Here is a 19,419-nt window from a genome sequence, read left to right as displayed (position 1 = left end):
CCTCTCTCCTCTCTACTCTCTCCTCTCTCCTCTCTCCTCTCTCCTCTCTCCTCTCTCTTCCCCCCCCACCCTCCTGACTCGTTTTACTCTCTATGGTTTTTTCTATTTCTTTTTTTTTAAGAATTATTTTTTTTAATGTATATAAGTACACTGTAGCTGTCTTCAGACACACACTAGAAGAGGGCATCAGATCCCATTTCAGATGGTTGTGAACCATCATGTCGTTGCTAGGAATTGAACTCAGGACCTCTGGAAGAGCAGTCAGCACTTTTAACTGTTGAGCCATCTCTTCAGCCTCTACAGTTCTTTTTTTAATAATGCTATGCTCCCTTTCTGTCAAGTGTTGTGTGCTCCAGATCTTGACTTATGGCTGACTTCATGTAATCCTGTACAGTATTCAAGCAGAAGCTGTTGGATTACAGACCTGTGCTAAGGCTGAGCCTCACCACAACTAAAAATAGGTTTTTCCAGTAAATAACCCAATCTCAGGGTTTACAGTGTGATCAGATATCCTGCAACAGGGCCTTATGTACCCCAGGCAATCCCCTGATTCACTGTGTAGCCCAAGTGGCCTCACGCTCTGAATCCTCCCGCCTCTGCCTCCCTAGTGTGAGGATGATTGCTATATGCCAACCCACCAACCCACACCCTGATTTTCTACTGGCCTGGTACAGTCGGGCACCAGATCCCAGATGCCCTCACCAGGCCAGACCTCTGATCTCTGTTTTGGTCCAGCTCAGCCTAAGCAGATGTCCTTCACTTCCTTGCAGTCTGGCTCCCTGCCCAGCTCATTCCATACTGAGCTGAGGAGTTGAGGTGTGACACGGTAACATCAAAACTGTCAGGGCCTCACCATCTTGGGGCCACCCCACCTTAAATATTACCAGGCAGACAGACTTGGTGTATATCAGCCTTTGTAGTTTCCCAGGCCCTGAAACTATCCTCAGCCCAGTACAGGGGCAATGGGTTCCTGCCAGGCTAGAGCCAGACGGAGCATCGGGCTGCCTTGCTTTAGGGGAACAAAGATAAGAGGTCCACCATGGTGACCATCCACCTGCCTCATCACCTGGTGTCAGCACCTCTCAGTTCATGTACACTGAGCTTCGGGCTCCAGGGACTCAGAGAGGCAGGCAGGGCAGAGTCGGAGTCCAAATCCATGACATACTTCTCTGAAAAATCATGGGACGTTGTTTGTCCTAAGCAGAAGTAGGTTGTCCTAGCCGGCACAGGCAGCTCATCCTATCTCATTCAGTCTGACTCTGTGTGTCTCTGATATGGAAAACAGGGTATCATGCTGGCGTGGGTAAGACTGTTAAGGTATTTGACGCCAGTGGGAGGCTACAGGGCACACGTTTCTCCCAGAACCCAGAGATGCCAGGGCATGAGCACATCTGGCTTCCTATTGGGTTTCCTTAGACATCCATTGGGCCTTGGTCATATGCTCTCTCGTGCCCAATGTACCTTCTCCACGTGCTATCATGTCTGTCCAGCCAGGCCTGTGCCTCAGCAGGTTAGTGCACCACCCCTGAGTTGCTCCCTTCAAGGGCAGCCTCACAAGGCTCTGGGACAGAATCAGCCACCATCTTAGAAGCTCTGTCCCTTCCCATTGATGAAACTTAGCTGCTGGTGAGGCTGTGGAGTCTTACAGTAGCAGGGTTTGATGGGGCCAAGTCTGCCACTTTTCAGGGAGTAGACAGTGAGCTCAGCCTAGGTGGTGCTCTTGGAAGCTGGAGGCCGTGGACACACTGCTAGACTGCAGCCAGGCAGTTACACTGCACAGTGCGCTCACACTCAGGAGCATCTGGGATCTGACTTGTGAGAGCCACAAGTCTAGCTGGGACTGATGGGTGCCTTAGTGTGACTTAGCTACGTCTGTGGCCACCTATTCCCCTTTGTCCATGTCCTAGCCAGCTCCAGGCAGAGCCTTGATGCGCCTACAGGAGAGCTCAGCTAGCCTTAGCTAACAAGCAGTGTGATGGGATTTCCACCCCACAGAGCCTGGGGTCTCAGAGGCAGGCAGCCCCAGGCAGTGGCTTGTCCCCTGCTGTGCCCTGTGCACTGTACTATCTAGACAGTGTGTCCTATGTCCTTTCTCCAAGAATATACACCCCAAACAGGGCATGCACATACTGACTGTCACTCCCGTCCTCAGCTTCAGGGTTAGCCAGCACCTCCCCTGCGGTCCCTGCTCCCTAGGAAGTGATGTTTCCAAGATTCAGGCTCTAGGGGAGTAGATGGGATAGTGCTTTGGGGAGCATCAGAGGCCCCTGAGGTGGATATGGGAAGAATCAATCACCGCTCTGAGCACTCCAAGATAAATGTCTGTGATCTCCACCCTGTGGGAGTCCCCAGGGGTCTTTATCCCATCCACCTGGGCTGTGGGAGACACAAGACTCCAGGACCCCTGCACAGGCACCCGCCCCACCACCTCCTGGGACTCAGGCTGCAACCACAGCGGGCTTCTCTTCTGTCCACAGCACACGTCCACCCTGGGCAGCGTGTTTGGGGATGCGTACTATGAGCAGCAGATGACAGCCAGGCAGGCCAATGCTCTGTCCCGCCAGGTGAGCGGGTGCCCGGGCCTCACTGCTCTACCCGCATCCTGCTGTCGGGCTGTGGAAGCAAAGGCCCTGGAAGGATGACTTGACCACACCCCCTTGACCTTTGTACATCCTGCAGAGTGGAGGTCAAGGTCACAGGGGAGGAAGGGCAGGCCTCAAGCACCGAGCAGTGGCATGGTGGGGGCTGCTGGATGGAGAAGCCGGGAGGATTTGGTGGTGGCCTGGAGTTTGATTTCCTATCTATTGTCCATCCACCATCTTGCCAGCTAGGCTGTGGGTGTGAGGAGCAGCCTCGGGTGGGAGGAGCCATAGCCGTCCATTGTCCTCATGGCCTGTCTTGTGGTTTCCCTTCATAGCTGGAGCAGTTCAACATGATGGAGAACGCCATCAGCTCCAGCAGCCTGTACAACCCAGGCTCCACACTCAACTATTCCCAGGCTGCCATGATGGGTCTGAGCGGGAGCCACGGGGGCCTACAGGACCCGCAGCAGCTCGGCTACACAGGCCACGGTGGAATCCCCAACATCATCCTCACGGGTAAGTCCTGGGGTGATGGGCATGAAAAGTACCTTCACAGAGCCCCTGTCAGACAAGGGGATTGGGCTGAGGCTGGCTTCTCCCACAGGATGGGGAACAGAAGCCCAGGCATCCCTGCAACCCACTGCAACTACAACACAGGTTCTACCCTTCAGGGTCTCCTCACACTGGACTCTGTCTCCACCCCAGCCATCCTTTCACACTGCGCTGTGAGCCTCAGCTGCCTCAGCACACAGGGCACTGGTGATCACCCCACAGCTCCCTCCTCATGGTCCACTCTGCCACCCCGGCCATCGCGGCAGTGTGCTCTGCCCTGGCCTCACACTACAGCTGTGCTCCCTTTCGCTCCTCACCTCACACTGGGATCCAGTCCTCTTTTATAATCTCTGTCCTCTTCTTCAACCAGGGAGACTCGCCACACACCACACACTGGGTCCTCTGTTTAGGACCAAGCTGGTCATACTTCAACCCAGTAGTGGTCTGTCACTTGCTGACAGAACCCAGAACCTGCATACCCAAGGGACAGGCCCTTCCATCCTGCAGAGAGCAGTATGGCCAAGCCTCAAACCATCTAACCCAGAACCCAGCTTCTCCAATGTCTGCCCCACCCCAAGTTCCCCATAACCATCTCCCTCTATTTTATAAGCCCCGAAAAGGGATGCTTTCAGTATAGTCTAGGTCTGTTGGGGACAGTGTCACTCCCCTCCTGTGGGCACTGTGGCACACTCGGGACAGAGGGCGAACCCTGAGGACCCCTGTGGCTTATAGGACGGCCTCTGTGCTTAGAACCCCATCTAATCTGACAGACCTACCAAACTAGACGGAATGGCTATGTCTCATTTCTAGACCTGGGCACCTGTTAGGCACCTCCCTGACAGTATGACCCATCTGTGCACCTCGGACTCTGGGTCAGAGTGTGTCCTGCAGGTCACACTGCCATCTGCTACCAAGAATGTGGCTTTGCAGATCTCTGCCCTCAGTGCTGGGACCAGCTTATGCTCTGCAGACTGCTGAGCCATGTCTCCCTGGCTCACGCCACCCAGTGCCAGTGTCTACCCCACCACAGTACACAGAACACCCTAGATATTGTGATGTTCGCCCTGCAGAACAATCCCTGGGGTGAGCTGCCCCCTCCACTTCTGCTTCTCACACGGGGAAAATGGCCCAGTGTCTGCTTCCCTGGAGCCAAGATTGAGCTATGTCATTTGTCCCCACCCAACAGTGACAGGAGAGTCACCGCCGAGCCTCTCTAAGGAACTGAGTAGCACACTGGCAGGAGTCAGTGATGTCAGCTTTGATTCGGACCACCAGTTTCCGCTGGATGAGCTGAAGATTGACCCTCTGACCCTGGACGGACTCCATATGTTGAATGACCCAGACATGGTTTTAGCCGACCCAGCCACCGAGGACACCTTCCGAATGGACCGCCTGTGAGTGGCTGTGCCCACCAGCTGCCTGCCGCTGGTCAGTCTCCAACGGCGCTGCCCCAAACCTGGGGACGGCAATGGCGTCCCCCTTTGCCAACGGCCAAGCTTGTGGTTCTGAGCTTGCAATGCTGCCCAGTGCCCCTGCCAGCCCCCCGCCACCCCGGTCGTTCACCTCCCATGATGCCTGGCGTGCGTGAGGCCGCTGTGTACTAGGCTGGCTATCTGTCTGTCCATCCATCCACCTGGGGTCAGGCTGATGGCCGAGGCTGTGAGTGCCTGGCCCCCATGGATGTTCCCCATGCTCGCTCCCTCACCCCTCACTGGGGATGTGAGAGCCCTCATCAGATACCCAAAGTGTCATTCACTTCCAGATGTGCTGTGTGAGGAGGGCCGGGGCGTGGGTGTGGAGCGCCCAGAGGCTTAGGTGCGCCATCCATTCGACTGTTGTCAGCTGTCACTGCCTTCCTCCATCCTGCCCCCCTCCCCACCGCCATCCCCAGCCCTGGTCAGGTCATGCATGCCCACCGAGCCCAGGGCAAAGACAGCAGAGTGACGGGGCCGACCTGGACCAGAATAAACACTGTTTGGATGGCTGCCTTTTATATTCCTGAGCGCTCTTGCAGCGTGACAATCGACCTATGGCCGAATGTGGTATGGACAGAGCCACTGAAGCAGCCGGTGCCCCTCCTTGGCTCACTCTCACCATCCTTGCCCCCTGTTGGACAAAGGTCAGTATGGTGGCACTGGGATGGAGGGTCACGGGCCACCTGCACATTCTCCTCACTCTTCCAGCCCCGTGACCTGTCCCTCCTGCTGTTTAGGATCTGGGGCTCGGGAGGCAGCAGCCCTGGTGGTTCTGCTTTTCCTTCCGTTTCTGTTGGCATTTGGTAGCTGACCCCCCAGACTTGCCTGGCAGCATGTGTTAACTAGCCCCCCAGTCCCTCCTTTACCTTTTTAAAAGTTAACTGGAACACTAGCCTGGAGCACTTGCAAGCTGGGGCACCTGGGCTGCTCACCCCGGACCTGGGCTTACTGGCATTTAGTCTCAACTCCAAAGAGCTGGGTGGGCAAGGATGGGACTGGATGCAGGGTCTTGGTGGCTGGGCGTGTCTGTAGAACCGCAGAACACATCCTGGGAACAGGCCTTTACTTTCACTGGAGCCTCCTGAGAACCCTCTCCCTCTGAGGATCTCTAAGGCGTCTGCCAGGCCTTAGCAGTGGCTAAGTGGGGGCTGTGGGCCTGGGTCACCTTTGGCCTGGAAGTTCTGATCCCCACCAGCCTAGGTCATAGCTTGGCATGCCCTCTGCCTCTGCCCCGAAGGCTTCACTGTTTCTCTGTGCCGTTGCCCACTGCCCACGCTGGGGGTTTGGAGAGCACACAAGCTGTGTGTGTCTCTCCCCAAGCACCTAGGCGGTCGCCTGCATGAGAAAGCTGCCACCCTTTCATTGCTATTCCCCTTCCCCTGGGCCTGAAGACACAGCATTGCTTTGTCCAGGTCACCTGTCCAGGTCTCAGGCCTTTCTGTCACCACGGTAAGGACTTGAAGGAAATAGTGGGAACTTTATCATCACCGTCACCATCATCATCAAACGTATGTGGTGGCACGCATCTGTCACCCCAGCACTGGCAAGCTGGAAAGCACACACAGTGGGGTGGGACTCTCTTCCAGCTGTAGAAGTCTGAGCAAATGGCCTCAACAGGGCTGAGAGGCTGACAGGGTAGCTGGGGTCCAGTCACTCACTGGCCGTCTGAGTTCTCAGTGAGCCAGGGCAGGACAGATATGACCCATGGCCCTCCTAAGCTGGTGGCCTGGCTTTCAGTGCTCTGAAACCAAGAGTGCATGTAGCTGTGTTAATGTGACCAGTTCATTGCCAAGTCCTGTGATGAGGTGACACGTCCCTGCCTCAGTGCCCCAGGCAGCTGTGAGCATCTCATGAGCTCTCTGGCCCAGCCAGGAGCCAGCACTCGGGTGCATGCATGTTCCCAAAGGGGTCACCCTTCCCTCCCCTGGGCCTAGCTGCTGTCAGGGGGACTCCTGGGAGGTGTCTTTGTTTTCTAGACATAGGTCACCTGACCGATAATACCCCTGTATTGCCAAGACATCCCAAGATGATAGCTCAAGGCTGTGGGGGCCTCAGCTGGTGACATGCATATACTGTGACCCGTTGAACTGTGCTGGGAGCAGCCACCTTGCAACGTGTACATAGACCCTCTGCCCACATTCATGCTCTCTCAGGACAGGCTTAGACACCTGGCCCTTGAGAGGTCAGATGCGTGAGCCAGGCCTGTTTTTTTTTCCCCTCCACCTTACCCATGTGTCACCAGCTTCAGCCAAGCCCCTCCTCAGCCATGTGGCTGTCCAGCCCACTTCCCTGACTCAGAAACAGGACTGGGGCGTCTTGATAACTCTATGCCCAGCTGCCTCAGTTAACCTTGGTGATCTACCCAAAGCCCCACAGAACAACAATGCAGCTGGACCCAGCCCCTTTCTGTATCCTAAGAAATGGCTTGTCCCCTTGACCCAAGGCCCTGTCATGTCCCCTTCCTGCAACACTATCCAGTGTGGCTCTGGGAAGTCCACTGGTACTTAGCCTAGCCTTCAACTCTTTGGAAGACTCTTATACAGGGGGGCCCCCTAGTGAGACCCATGTGCTACTGCACAGCACCCAAAGATGGCTGACAGCTGTCACACTGGACTTGATGTCAAGAGACCTGACGCTCGGGTCAGGACAAGAGTGGGCAAAAGGCATGGGGACGGCAAACCTGCACCAGTGTCAGCTGCTGTTCTTCTCACAGTGGGCCTAGGGTTTTTTATTTTGCAGAGATTTAGCACAGGCTGAGAGGGCTGCTGGTATCAGGGTCTTGATGCAGCTGTGTGCACAGGCATGGGTTGTAGAGTTGTGCCCTAGGTCTGGCTGCTGTCCCTCAGAGCTGTCCAGGTGAAGACACCGTGGTGCAGTCTACCCCATGTGGTCTGCCTCTGGTGTGGTGGTACCTGGTCCTTTTTATATCCCTTCCACCTTGGCTCCCAGGGGGCCTCTTCCTTCAGGGATCTGGTGGGTGATTTGGCGACCCTGATCATTTCTGTCTCAGGCATGGCCCTCAGTGTGGCACAAATGCCTGCCACCCATTGGTCATAGCCACATCTCCCTGTCAGGGCAGAAGATGGAGGGACTTGGATCCTCTCGAGCCTGGGTGCTGGGCTACTCCCAAGGCCATGGGGTGCCCTGAACCTCAGTTTTCCTCTTTCTCAACCCTGCTGGGCTCAGGGGCCCAACCTCCTGGTCAGGGTAGGGATAGCAGCAGAGCCCCACAATGGGACCAGCAGTCCCTTCTGCACTCAGCCTTTCCTTGGGGCTAGGGATCCATCACATGGGGTAAGGTCTAGCCTAATCCAACCCAGCAGTTCTGGTCACAGGGGGACATGAGGACAGGGCTGTGGCCATAACTCCAGAGGCCAGGCTCTGTTTCTCAGGCCCCATCTCACCCCTTAGTTGGAAACAGGACGCCATGGGCTGGGGTGCCCCTTTGATATATGCAAATGGCTGGTCCCACATTCCCCTCCCCGTGCCCAGGCTGGCTCTGCCCCCGGCATGCGCACTCCGCTGCGGATGTCTGTGGACCGTGCGCATGGGCACCGCAGTTGGGGGTCAGGTTGCTCAGGGCACGCACGGCCGCCCGCCCCACCTTCTGGCGCAGACGCTTCTTTGTATTTTTGCGCCCTTTGTAATGAAATGTAATAAAAACCCAATGTTTTCGTCTGGGCCTCTTCCTCTTTTTCCAGTCTCCGTCCAGGTTACCTCATCCTCCTGTGGCTGAGCCCCACATAGGTGTGAGCCCCTTGAACACCTTCCACTGAGCCATTCAGTGACTGGGGTTCCTCAAACTTGGAGGCAGCCATCTGATCTTACCTTAGAATATTCCAGGGCTGTCACCACCTGTAGTGAATTGCATGCTCTTGACAATCTCAGTGACTAGAGTACAGACCCTAGGGCCTCCTGAAGGCCCCTCCACAAAGTGCCCCTTTAGCAGCGACCAAAGCCAGCCAGTCCCCCACATACACACTTTATTTGCCTCTCCTCCCCAGGCCAGACACCCCTTCAGAGGGATGCCAGACCCCCCAGACACCCGTAGCTTATGCCACCACAGTCCATCAGGCAGCGGGACCCCACTGGTCCCTAGACCCTCTGCAGCCGGTGACTCTCGTAGTCCTCAGGGATTGTATCTGCAGATTGAAAGGCAAGAGGTGAGAGAGGTTTCTGGAGCCTTTTGGGTCCAGCCCGCTGGCCTCTCTCTCACCATTGCAACGGTAGCGCAGGTTAGCCCAGATGATGTTCTCTTGGGAGAAGCAGAAGACACCCAGGCGGCCACCACGCATGGCTGTGTCCAACACCACGTTGCTGTCAGCTACTAGCTCAGGACCCTCATAGAACCGCACCCTGTGATAGAGGACCATTGAGGTAGGGTTCCCTGCTTGCCACCCCCTTCATCTTTAGTTCCTACTCAAAATAAGGGCTGGTGTTGGGGCCCCTGCCTCAGTTTCCCTCTGTGAGAATGTGTGTCAGGTGCCCTGTACATAGGAGGTACTGGGGTCCTGGCATCTCCCCGTAAGACCATGATGTACTGTAAACGGAGCCCGTTTCTCCTGGATCAGCAGCAAAGCACAGCTCAGCAGCGGCAGAGCCATGCCCACCTGATGTAGCCAACTTGAGGCCGGTGCTGCAGGAACCAGCGGTAGGATGTTTTATCCTTCCAGCCCACGTTTCGAGGATCCTTCCACAGTAGCCGCACCTGGGATGCTGTGTCCCCCGTGTGCCACAGTGCGTTTCGGAGCTGTTCCCCGGGACCTGTAGAGGACTTGACAGCCTGCCACAGGCAGGAGAGGAAACAGATCAGACCCCTGTCTGGTAGAGCAGGTGGGAGTTATGAATGGTGGAGTATAGGGAAGGTCCTTGCTTCAAGAGGGCAAGTGAGGGCTCTTGGCTGGACCACTGTGGGTAGTGGAGCCAGGAGTCTGTATGAATGCTGGAAATACAGGTATACTTTAGGGGATCTAGAGGGCCTGGATATAAGGATATAGGAGGCGGCAGCCTGCTGGGATAAACTGGGGTCTACAGACCTGGGGACCTGTTGTGAGGTGTCTGTAGGAGGATCTGGGGTGTCCAGGGAAATCTAGGGCTCTGTGACAGGCTTGGGAGCCCGAAGGGACACGTGATGATCCCAAGGGGTAGTCCCCCCCTTTTTTTCTTTTCTTTTTTTTTTTTTTTTTTGAGACAGGGTCTATCTTCAATTTTTTTCTCTCAGAGTATGCACGTTTCTGAACCTGTGTGGGTGCATGCACATGTGCGCGAAGGGCAGAAGCTGTCAGAGTCGTCCTTAAGTAGCTTTTCTATCCTGTTCCATAAGGCCTGGGGTTTCCCAGTGTGGCTAGTATCTCTAGGGATCCTGTTTCTACCTTTCCAGGCTGGAATTACAGGTGGATCACCATCCATACCCAGCATTTAGGTGGGTTCAGGGGGGTCCAAACTCCAGTTCCCTTGAGTGTGCCCCAAGCACTGTAACAAGGCGGCATCTTCTCTGACCCTCCAGAGAAGGTATTTATGGGCCTGTGAGTCGAGGATTTAACCCCGTGGCAATGGTGGTGGGAGGGTGGGGGCTGGGCATAAGAATGAGGAGTGGTGACAACTTTGAGGGCCATGGGACAATGCTGGAGGGCTACGAAGGCTTTGGCGGTGAAGGCTGAAGAGTATATAATGTGTGTGGGCACAGGGACCTGGAGGGCACAGCCCAGCCAGCACCTTGAGCTGAATCCCTGGCTCAGCCACGGCCCGGAAGGGATTGGCCTGCCAGTACGTCTGCTCCATCTGTTTCCACATGACTACGTAGAAACTCGAGCTGTCTTGGTAGCCGAAGATGAAGCCAGCATAGTCATCATCAGTGGCGGTGTTTACATGAAATGTGCCCTCGAAGTCCACGCCGTTGAAGGCTGTGTATCCTGTAGGAGGGGAGAGGAAGGGGGTCTCCAGAAGCATGCTTGCTCTGGACACCTCCAAGTCAGGCCCTGACCCTCCAAACAAGACCTGCTTCTCCAAACAAGGCCGCACCCCAACATAGCATTGGCCACATCCTCAGACACTTCCAATCCCTAGCTCTCAGGGGTCACACATCCCACAGCAATGCCCCAAAGGCCCCACCCAGCCCTTCCTAGATCCTGACCAACCAGCCCTGGTCTCTCCATGGCCTATGACCCACCCACCTATGACCACTCCTACAACCTGCCATTTGTCCTAACCCCCTTAGCCCTACTCTTCCCATGATTAGAGTGGCCAAGCTCACCGTGGTCACGCCCCATAGCCCTGCCCCGCCTCACCCACAGCCAGGCCAGGGTCACTGTTCATGGTCTGAACGATCTCCATTCCCTGGTGAGGTCAGAAGAACAAGGGGCTCAGGCCAGTGCCGAGTGGTGGAGGTCTTGCTGAGGTGGCACCTGGACCCCCCTAGACTGCTACCCCAGCCCTAGCCGCACCTGATTGAGTACCACCCAGTTGGGATCGATCTGCGCATCACCCTCGGGGTCCAACACAACCGTCTGGAAGGCCCTGAAGTCGGTGAGGGTGACCTCGGCGTTCTCCGGGCACACATCGATCTTGTCTATAACTTTGTCAGCATCGAAGTCACCCTGACACGCATCACCCACGCCATCCCCTGAAAGAAGGTAGGGCTCAGCTCAGCCCCCACCCTCCACCAATAGCCTACACTAACTGCTGACCACGCCCACACCAGGCACCTCTGGCTCCTCATACCAGCTGCTGGCCACACCCACACCTGTTACTGACCAAGTCCACACCAGAGACCACACCAGGTGGTCTCAATAACCACGATCACTCCATCCTTACGGTCATTGTCCTCTTGGCCAGGGTTAGGCACCAAGCGGCAGTTGTCCCGGCTGTCAGGAACTCCGTCATTGTCATCATCATCATCACAGGCATCGCCCTTGCCATCATGATCTGAGTCCTGCTGGGCACTGTTGGGTACTGTGGGGCAGTTGTCCCGGGAGTCCTGGTGACCATCCCCATCCCTAGAGTGTGGAAATGGGACATGAGACTCTGGAAGGGGGTTGTCATGCAACATTCCATTGCTACCTTCCCAAGGGCTCCTTACTGGTCTTGGTCACTATCACAGGCATCGCCCACAAAGTCGTGGTCCACATCCCTCTGGAATGGCATCAAGGGTCACAGTCAGGGCTAGGTACTCAGTAGCCATTCCCACTCCAACTCCACAGCCAGGTCCTTCCCACCCCAAGAACCCCCACCCTCAGAATGCTCTTGGCAGGATCCATTATGCTCCCCAAACTAAAGTGCACATAGAAAGTGGCCCACCTGGTCTGGGTTATCTTTCTGGGGACAGTTGTCACAGGCATCCCCAACACCATCACCATCACTGTCACTCTGGTCAAAGTTGGGCACCCGGGGACAGTTGTCAGCTACATTTCGTATTCCTGAGGTAAATCAGAGAACGAAGGTAGGATCCCGAGACTAGGGCCAAGCTAGGATGGTACCGTCCCAACACAGATCATAAGGGGTGGGGCTGGTGTGGTGAGAGAGAACTCACTCTTGCAATGCAGGCACTCTGACCTCCAAGTGTGTGTCATACCACTCTTGCACACCCATGCATACACAGGTGCATGGACACAGGATAGATCAGTTAAACATTACAAAGTTGCTACGCCTGTTGGCACTCTGGAGGCAGAGGCAGGCAAATCTTTGTGAGTTCAAGGCCAGCCTGCTCTACAGAGTGAGTTCTAGAACAGATCAAACTACACACTGAGACCCTGCCTTGGGGGGGGGGATCAAATAAAACACGATTTAAAAAAAATAAAGTGAGGAAAGAATTTACTGTGCTTCAGAGAGAGAAAGAACCACCAGCCATGTAAGATCTTGGGCAGAGTGGTCATTGGCCTCTACCCTGACTGGGCCTGGGGTAGCAGGCAGGAGATTAGAAATGCAAGTAAGCTGAGGGCAGATTTAGGGTGCTGAGGTGGGAGTGAAGAAGGGCACAGGGGCCGAGGAAGGCTTAGAAGAGCCTGAAGCATACTAAAAATAAGTTAATGAAAAAAAATTAAAGTGAGGCATAGTGGCACACTCCTTTAATCCCACACTCAAAAGGCAGAGACAGGCAGATCTCTGTGAGTCTTAAGCCAGCTTGGTCTATAGAGTGTGTTCCAGGACCGCTGGGGCTATGGAGAGAGACCCTGTCTCAAAAACAGTAACAACAATAATGTCAAATAAAAAAGGATGGCCAAGGGCTGGAGAGATGGCTCAGCACTGGCTGTGTTCTTCCAAAGGTCCTGAGTTCAATTCCCAGCAACCACATGGTGGCCCACAACCATCTGTAAAGGGATCAAATGCCTTCTTCTGGTGTGTCTGAAGGTAGCAACAGCAACAATGTATTCACATACATAAAAGATAAGAAAAAAGGATGGTCAAGCAGGACACAGTTGTGCACAGCTGTCAGTCCCAATACTCAGCAGGGGAAGGCAGGAAGATCAGGAGTTCTAGGCCATTCTCTGCTATGCATCATGTTGAAGCCACAAGGGATGTTAAACTGGGTACCCCACCCCTCATGTCCCAGCCCTCTTCTCTCCCAGACCTGGCTTCATGTTTCCCTCTGCTTGACTTTAGCCACACCAGGGCACTCTAGACCAAGCCACCACTCAGTTCCAAGCCTTGCAGGTCACTGAGAGATGGGTTCCACCCTTCACTCCCCAGCCATGCTCACGGTCGCCATCTATGTCGTCGTCGCAGGCATCGCCCCGGCCATCCCGGTCTGTATCTTTCTGATCATCGTTTTTCTTGGACCGGCAGTTGTCACAGGCATCTCCCCACTTATCGCTGTCCGAGTTGCGCTGGTCTGGGTTTCGAACCAGCGGGCAATTGTCCTAGAAGGCAGGGCAAGTAGAAGGCAAAGTCAGCATGAGACAGAGATCATGTCCTAGTTGCCAGACAGGGAAGTAGGAAAAGTTCTGTCTTCCTGGAGCTTACGATGTAAAGAGAGAACAGACTCCTGCAAGTAACCCTTAGTCTTCCACACTGTGTCACACTTGTGAGAACACACGTTCGTGCACATACCCACAAATAAATACATAAATAAATAAATTTTAAAGACCATTTTTCAGACCAGCCCATCTCCAAGAAGGTCTGGTCCCTCTGCTGGAAGCTAGATAACTAGCGTGACCTTGGAGGTCATGCTGCCACCAAGTCCTGCCCACAGATGATCCTACACAGCCTTACTTGCTCGTTAGGGACTCCATCCCCGTCTGCATCCGGGTCACAAGCATCTCCAATGCCATCCCGGTCCACATCCTCCTGCCCCGAATTGGGCACCGTCACGCAGTTGTCCTGGGGAGCGGGGATGGGGGGGTAGGGTGGGGTGAGGCGCGTGTCTACCGTGCTCACCACACCCTCCGGGTCACGCCCTCCTGGTCATGCCCACCTTGCGACACTGGCGCTCTGAGCAGCGAAGCTTCTCGTCAGGAAAACCGTCCAGGTCCGTGTCGCGACCGCACAGGAGCCCGTTGCCGGCCCAGCCGACTGCACACTGCATAGGGGAGATGGTGGAAATATCCATGTACGCCGGAGCTCCGGGACCCCTCTTCCACGACCTTTGCTCCTGCACTCACCACGCAAGACCTCGAGCCGTCCCGCTCCAGGACGCAGTTTGCTTTCTCATGGCACGGGCTGGGTGACCCATCGGGGCAGAAGTGCTGCCCACGCCGCTGGCAGCCTGACGTCTGGTCGCCCACGAAACCGGGCTGGCAGGGGCCGCACTGGAAGGAGCCCTGGGTGCAGGCGCAGGCAGTCAGCGGGTCACCCACTTGGACCTTGATGGGGTCAACCTCACCATCCCTGCCTTCCTTACCCGGGTGTTGACGCACACGGAGTTGGGAACACAATTGTGCTGGCCGGTCTCACACTCATTAATATCCGTGCAAACCTGAAGGATTGAGACCACGGGCAGACAACACACGTTTCCCATGGGCCACGCCTCTTTGCAACCTGCCCCCCACCCCACCCCCGCTGCAAGAACTTTCTCTTTGGAGCGAGTTTTCTGGACAAAATGACTTTCATTCCCTTCTGCCATAAATGTAGGGTCCCCGGCTTCCCTTACTTGTTTGTTGGTCTTAGCGAAGGTCAGTCCCACGCCCTCGTGGGTGGGTCCACTGAACCCAGAGGGACAGGCTTCGCAGTGAAAGCCAGGGCTGGTATTGATGCACCGCACACGCGGGAAACAGGGGTGAGCGTTGCACTGTGAGAAAGAAGCACACAGGATTAGGGGTCCCAAGGTGGACCGCCAGAGCCGCACCTTGGGGCTTCCCGGATGTGGACAGGGGTTTGTTTTGTTGGAGACAAGATTTCACTGCTTAGCTCTGCCTGCTCTGGAACACACCATGTATACCAGGCTGGGCGCGAACTCAATGCAGAGAATGCAGATTGGCATGCGTCTGCATTCCAGGGCGCTTAAGGGCCATCATCAGCCAGCTCTTGAAGTAGGGTGCCACACGGGATAGAGAACCCGAGGGTCGCTGACGACTTTGCCTTTATGGGCATGGAGTTGTGACCTCTTAGGGGTGAGGAAATGAACTTGCGGGGCGGGCATCCCCAGCCGAGGGAGGAAGTGGCCGCCTGGGCGTGCAGGCACGGCGGCGATAGCCCCGTCTGGGAGGGCGACTCTCCAAAGTAGACACGTGCTCCGGGCGAGGACGCCCCAGTGGTGAGGAGGGTTGGAGAGAGACACCCCCGGCGCCCAAGTGGTCGTTGGGGTGGGCGTCGGTAGGGACAAAAGGAGTGGTCAGAGTGTGCGTCTGAGATAGTGATGGACCCCCCCTGTTAGACGTGAGGTCTTCTGGTTTGGAGCCCCGGGCTGCGAGGGGCTGGTCCAGGAAAACACCCTCAGTGGATGAGGGGGGCGTCGTCGGATGGAGGGAATTTGTGGTGGGGTCGGCCCGGGTAGGACAGGATGGCGGGGGTGTGAAGAGCCCGCGCACCTCATTAACGTCGGTGCAGTGCGAGCCGTTGCCGGTGTAGCCAGGAGGGCAGGGGCCGCAGCGCGCGCCCGTAGCTGTCTCGGAGCAGACTACGCCGGGGAAGCAGGAGCCGGGTGCGCAGAGCGGCACTGGCCGCACGCTCAGGCCTGGAGTGCGTGCGGGCTGCATTCCTGCGGACCCGCAGAAGTTAGGCCACGCCCGGGAGAGGAGCCAACCTAGGCCACGCCCAGAGGAGGCGCCTGTCCGGCCCCGCCCACAAGATGGGCTTGACCCCCGCCCGGGGTGGGGCCCCTCAGGACCACGCCCCTCGGGGGGGTCGGTTTAGCCCAAGCTGGGACTGGGCAGGTCCGCGCGCGCGCGCGCCCTGAGGCCGCGCGGTCCTCCTGCCAGCCCTGTCGTTGGTCTTCGCGCATCTCCCGGGCCTTCTTTCCGTCGTCCAGTCCGCTCGGTCGCTGTCTGCTTTCGCCCCCGCCAGCTTCCTTCCCCAGCCCTTTTCCTCCTTTTCGCTCTGTGCCCCCACCCTTCCTCCGGCCCTTGGGTCCGGTCTGTGCTCACCGCAAGCATCACATTCCATCACCGTATTCTTCAGGAAGGTGATCTCCTTGACCTGCCGGGCAGGAAGTCAGCGGGACCCCTTCCCATGCGCCTCCTCTCGGTCCCCCTCCTCTTCCCACGACCCCTCTTTCCTGGGAAGCCCGGTGCCCACAACTACCCCCTTTACATCCGCCTTTGCACAAACCCATTCCAGAGTCCCTGTCTCCCTGTCTCTGACTCTGTGCATCCAGTCCCAGAATCCTGTCCCTAGCCCTGTTTCCATCCTCTCTGTCCCGCGCCCTGTCCTCTCTTCCCTGCTCTGTTTTTCCTCTCTGTCCTTTTCTGTCCCTTCTGTTCCCCCTCGTCACTGCGATGTGTCTCCTGCACCTGTTCTGACCCCGCGCTGTCTTTCTCTCTGTTCTCTACCATTCTTAGTCCCCTCTGTATGCCCCTGTCCCTGTTCTGTCTCCATGCTGCTGTCTCTGTTTCCTTACCTGCTGTCGCAACAGCTCTCTCACGTCTTGCAGTGCCGCATTAGTCTCCTGAAGTTCTCGCAGCATCTGTGGGGCCAGGTCTCCACCTGCGTCCACAGGGGCCAGTGATGGGTGACCCAACCACTCCATCACCCCTCCCGCCACCTCCGGGGCCATCCAAGCTCCACCCGCCGCTTCATTTTTCAGGAACCCCGGACGTTCCTGGAGAGCAGACCCCCAAGTTCTGAGAAGCAAGAATCATGAGCCTGGAGGGAACTGAGGGGCCTCCTGTCCACGCATGTCCCCTACTAAGCGGCTTTACCCAGCGGGATCTGGCCCTGGCCGGTCGCCCGCAGGATAGCCAGGGCGAGCACTAGAACGCAGGCAGTGGGGCCCATGGCGGCGGAGCTGCAGCTGCTGTCTGCGCCTTCGAGCCCGCGGCCTATTTATCCCCGCGCCGGGTCCGGGACAGCCCCCGCGGCCCTGCCCAGAGCCCGCCACAAGGTAAACAGGCCGGGCTCTGCATTCAGGGCCGCGCCCCACGGCCCTGCGGGATGACCCGCAGCTGATCAGTATATGGTGGGGTCTGAGGAGAGAAAGGCATGAGCCTTGGAGAGTCAATTGGGGCTCTCCACTCACTCTGATTCACCACTGAGTGCCTGTTGTATGCAAGACAATCTTCATCTGTCCCCGCAGATAACATTGGGGAAACAAAGTCATAAGTAATCAAGAGGTCCCAACTCACCCACTCTGGCTCCCACACTCCCTCTGCACTTCAAAGTCCTGCAAAAGGGACCTAAGGGTGTGACTCAGCCCAGGTCAGCAGGGGGTTGTAAGGGTTCCTCCGCCCCCCTCCCTGCACCTCCAAACAAACAGAATCCTGAATAAATGATGTCCTTGCCTCAATTTCCCCTTTTGCACTGTTGAGAAGACAGTGGTGGTGCTGGGGATGGGGTGGAGGAAGGAACCTCAGCTTCCCTGGGGTTCTCTTCTCACTGAACTGTACTAAGCTTTGTTCCCCAGCCACCGGGGAGACAGCCTGTCATAAAAATAAGACTGGTTGGGAACTGAAAATCTTTCCCGGGCCAGCCACACTCTGAGCTATAAAACACCTCAGCCTCCACGAGCTTTAACCCTCTCCACCTGGCCTTCCAGGACTCACAGTCTGTAGACAGAGAAACTGGGCTCAGGGGAGGGGGACTAGCCCTCTTGGGGCTACTGCAACCCAAGAAGATCTCTTGTTCCAAGAAGAAACCATGGAGGGCTGCCTGGAGGACACAGACAGTCCAGGGAACAAAGAGAGTAAAAAGATCAGTCATAGGAAGCAGGGGGGTTAGCTCCAGTGGTGGGGGCAGGGAGTGAGGTGGGAGTTGGTGGGGCATGTCGGAGGATATGTAGATTTCTGGTACATCCATGTTTTACACAAATGTGCCTGTTGTGGATCATATCTCCTGCTAGGTATCTGCTGGGGAACACTGCAGGAAGCAGTCCCAGCCTCTGTCAGAGGCAGCCAAGGTGGGTGTGGAAATGGTTACACTATTACCCAGAGGTGATGGGGCTCTAGTGGGAACTGCTCAGCAATAGTCCTCAGTAGGAATGAGCCTGGGATTCTGGATAGATGAACACCACACATACAGTGTGCTGGCAAGATCCTGGGGCTTAAAAACAATCAGAGAGTGAGGCTAGCCAAGAACAGTGCCCAAGTTGTCTTTGGACTCACAGGGGTGGGGGGCGAAGGAGGGCAAACAGCCCTGCAGAGGAAGGCTGGAGGTGGCTGTGTTCTGAGAGGCCAGGTCCCTATGGCATCCTCTCTGCTGGCTGAGCTACCTCCTGTTTTCTTTGGCTCCCAACAGGCCTGGGGCTGTTCTTGCTGACCAGCGCTGGAATTCTCCAGAAAACCACCACTACTGGGCAGACCTGTGGCCTCCCAAGTGCCTCCTGCAGCTGAGGCAGGAGCACACAGCAGCCTAACGGGTGACTGCCACAAGTCAGGCACGGGGCTGGGGCTCAGGACCATGTGGCTGGAGCCACAGCCACAGTTGGGCCCTTCAGGGAGCTGTGGAAAAGGGAGTCAGAACTGAAGGGAGGGCAGGAGCTGAGCTGGTACTGAGGACAGTAGGGAGGGGACAGCCTGGGCTCACCCCTGCTGCTGGCTTCCATGGGGCAGGGACCCTCTCCCAGGCTGTTTGTCCAAGTGTAAGTGCCCCGGCTTCCCTCTGCAGGTGTCTTCCAGGGCCTATTGCCTACCTGCCTGCCTGCCTGTGGCTCTCCTCCTCCAGGTCTCCAGTACTGTCCAAGCATGGTTCTTCTGTGATGCAGTATGTAAGTGTTCATCTGTAAATCAGAGCACCCACAGCCTGCACAGCCTGTGAGGATCATTAGTGGGCTGGCTCCCATCTCAGCCTGGCTCTGTAACTTGGAATTTATACACAGAATGTTCTAAATGGGTTTTGCTTCAAGCGTTTTGTAAGTTTGGTTGTTTTGCTATTCTGTTTGTTTGTTTGTTTGGTTGGTTGGTTGGTTGTTGATTGGTTGGTTTTTCGAGACAGGGTTTCTCTGTGTAGCCCTGGCTGTCCTGGAACTCACTTTGTAGACTAGGCTGGCCTCGAACTCAGAAATCCACCTGCCTCTGCCTCCCAAGTGCTGGGATTAAAGGCATGCGCCACTACTGCCCGGCTGTTTTGCTATTCTTGTGACAGGGTCTTCTGTAGTAGCCCAGGCTAGCCTCCAACTTAACTCTGTGTCCAAAGATGACCTTGAACTTCTGATCCTTCTTTTTCCATTTCCTCAGTGCTAAGATAGACTGCAGACTGTATCCAGCCAGAGATGGCTTATATCCATA

The 19,419-nt window shown here is 56.2% G+C and overlaps 2 protein-coding genes across 4 annotated transcripts in view; one reads left to right on the top strand and one right to left on the bottom strand.

Moving 5' to 3' along the window:
* Positions 1 to 8,290, top strand: part of Crtc1 (CREB regulated transcription coactivator 1) — a 58,821-nt gene extending 50,531 nt beyond the window's left edge. For both annotated transcript variants that reach the window (XM_029480844.1, XM_021170738.1), the window contains 3 exons: positions 2,478 to 2,564; positions 2,918 to 3,098; positions 4,321 to 8,290. In XM_029480844.1, the coding sequence (XP_029336704.1) occupies positions 2,478 to 2,564; positions 2,918 to 3,098; positions 4,321 to 4,532 (480 nt within the window). In that variant the 3' untranslated portion in view covers positions 4,533 to 8,290. The remainder of the gene's footprint in view (positions 1 to 2,477; positions 2,565 to 2,917; positions 3,099 to 4,320) is intronic.
* A 285-nt stretch (positions 8,291 to 8,575) lies between these two features.
* Positions 8,576 to 16,994, bottom strand: Comp (cartilage oligomeric matrix protein). Of its 2 annotated transcripts, XM_021170585.2 has the most exons (19): positions 16,900 to 16,994; positions 16,599 to 16,684; positions 16,126 to 16,177; positions 15,571 to 15,740; positions 14,694 to 14,831; positions 14,445 to 14,519; positions 14,206 to 14,364; positions 14,019 to 14,123; positions 13,817 to 13,924; positions 13,305 to 13,464; positions 11,906 to 12,024; positions 11,688 to 11,740; positions 11,423 to 11,604; positions 11,053 to 11,231; positions 10,897 to 10,945; positions 10,325 to 10,521; positions 9,220 to 9,392; positions 8,826 to 8,965; positions 8,576 to 8,751 (listed from the first exon to the last, which is right to left on the bottom strand). In XM_021170585.2, exons 1-19 carry the CDS (start codon positions 16,973 to 16,975, stop codon positions 8,705 to 8,707), a joined length of 2,268 nt encoding a protein of 755 aa, XP_021026244.2. In that variant the 5' UTR covers positions 16,976 to 16,994; the 3' UTR covers positions 8,576 to 8,704. The 2 variants fall into 2 exon arrangements, with proteins under 2 accessions (XP_021026244.2, XP_021026246.1); XM_021170587.1 differs by lacking the exons at positions 15,571 to 15,740; positions 16,126 to 16,177; positions 16,599 to 16,684; positions 16,900 to 16,994 and adding an exon at positions 14,973 to 15,559 and having other exon boundaries at positions 8,583 to 8,751.
* Between the last annotated feature and the right edge of the window lie 2,425 nt (positions 16,995 to 19,419).

The sequence above is a fragment of the Mus caroli genome, chromosome 8 (assembly GCF_900094665.2).
Source record: "Mus caroli chromosome 8, CAROLI_EIJ_v1.1, whole genome shotgun sequence".
Classification (NCBI taxonomy): domain Eukaryota; kingdom Metazoa; phylum Chordata; class Mammalia; order Rodentia; family Muridae; genus Mus; species Mus caroli.
This window is presented reverse-complemented; position numbering and strand designations above follow the sequence as displayed.

Bases quoted from the DNA above. Each gene is read 5' to 3' on its own strand.
- Comp (XM_021170585.2), bottom strand. From the start codon at position 16,975: ATGGGCCCCACTGCCTGCGTTCTAGTGCTCGCCCTGGCTATCCTGCGG. The intron at 16,685-16,899 runs GTAAAGCCGCTT...CTGTGGACGCAG, and splicing joins CCAGGGCCAGATCCCGCTGG to GTGGAGACCTGGCCCCACAG. The intron at 14,124-14,205 runs GTGAGTGCAGGA...TCCCCTATGCAG, and splicing joins ACGGCTCGAGGTCTTGCGTG to TGTGCAGTCGGCTGGGCCGG.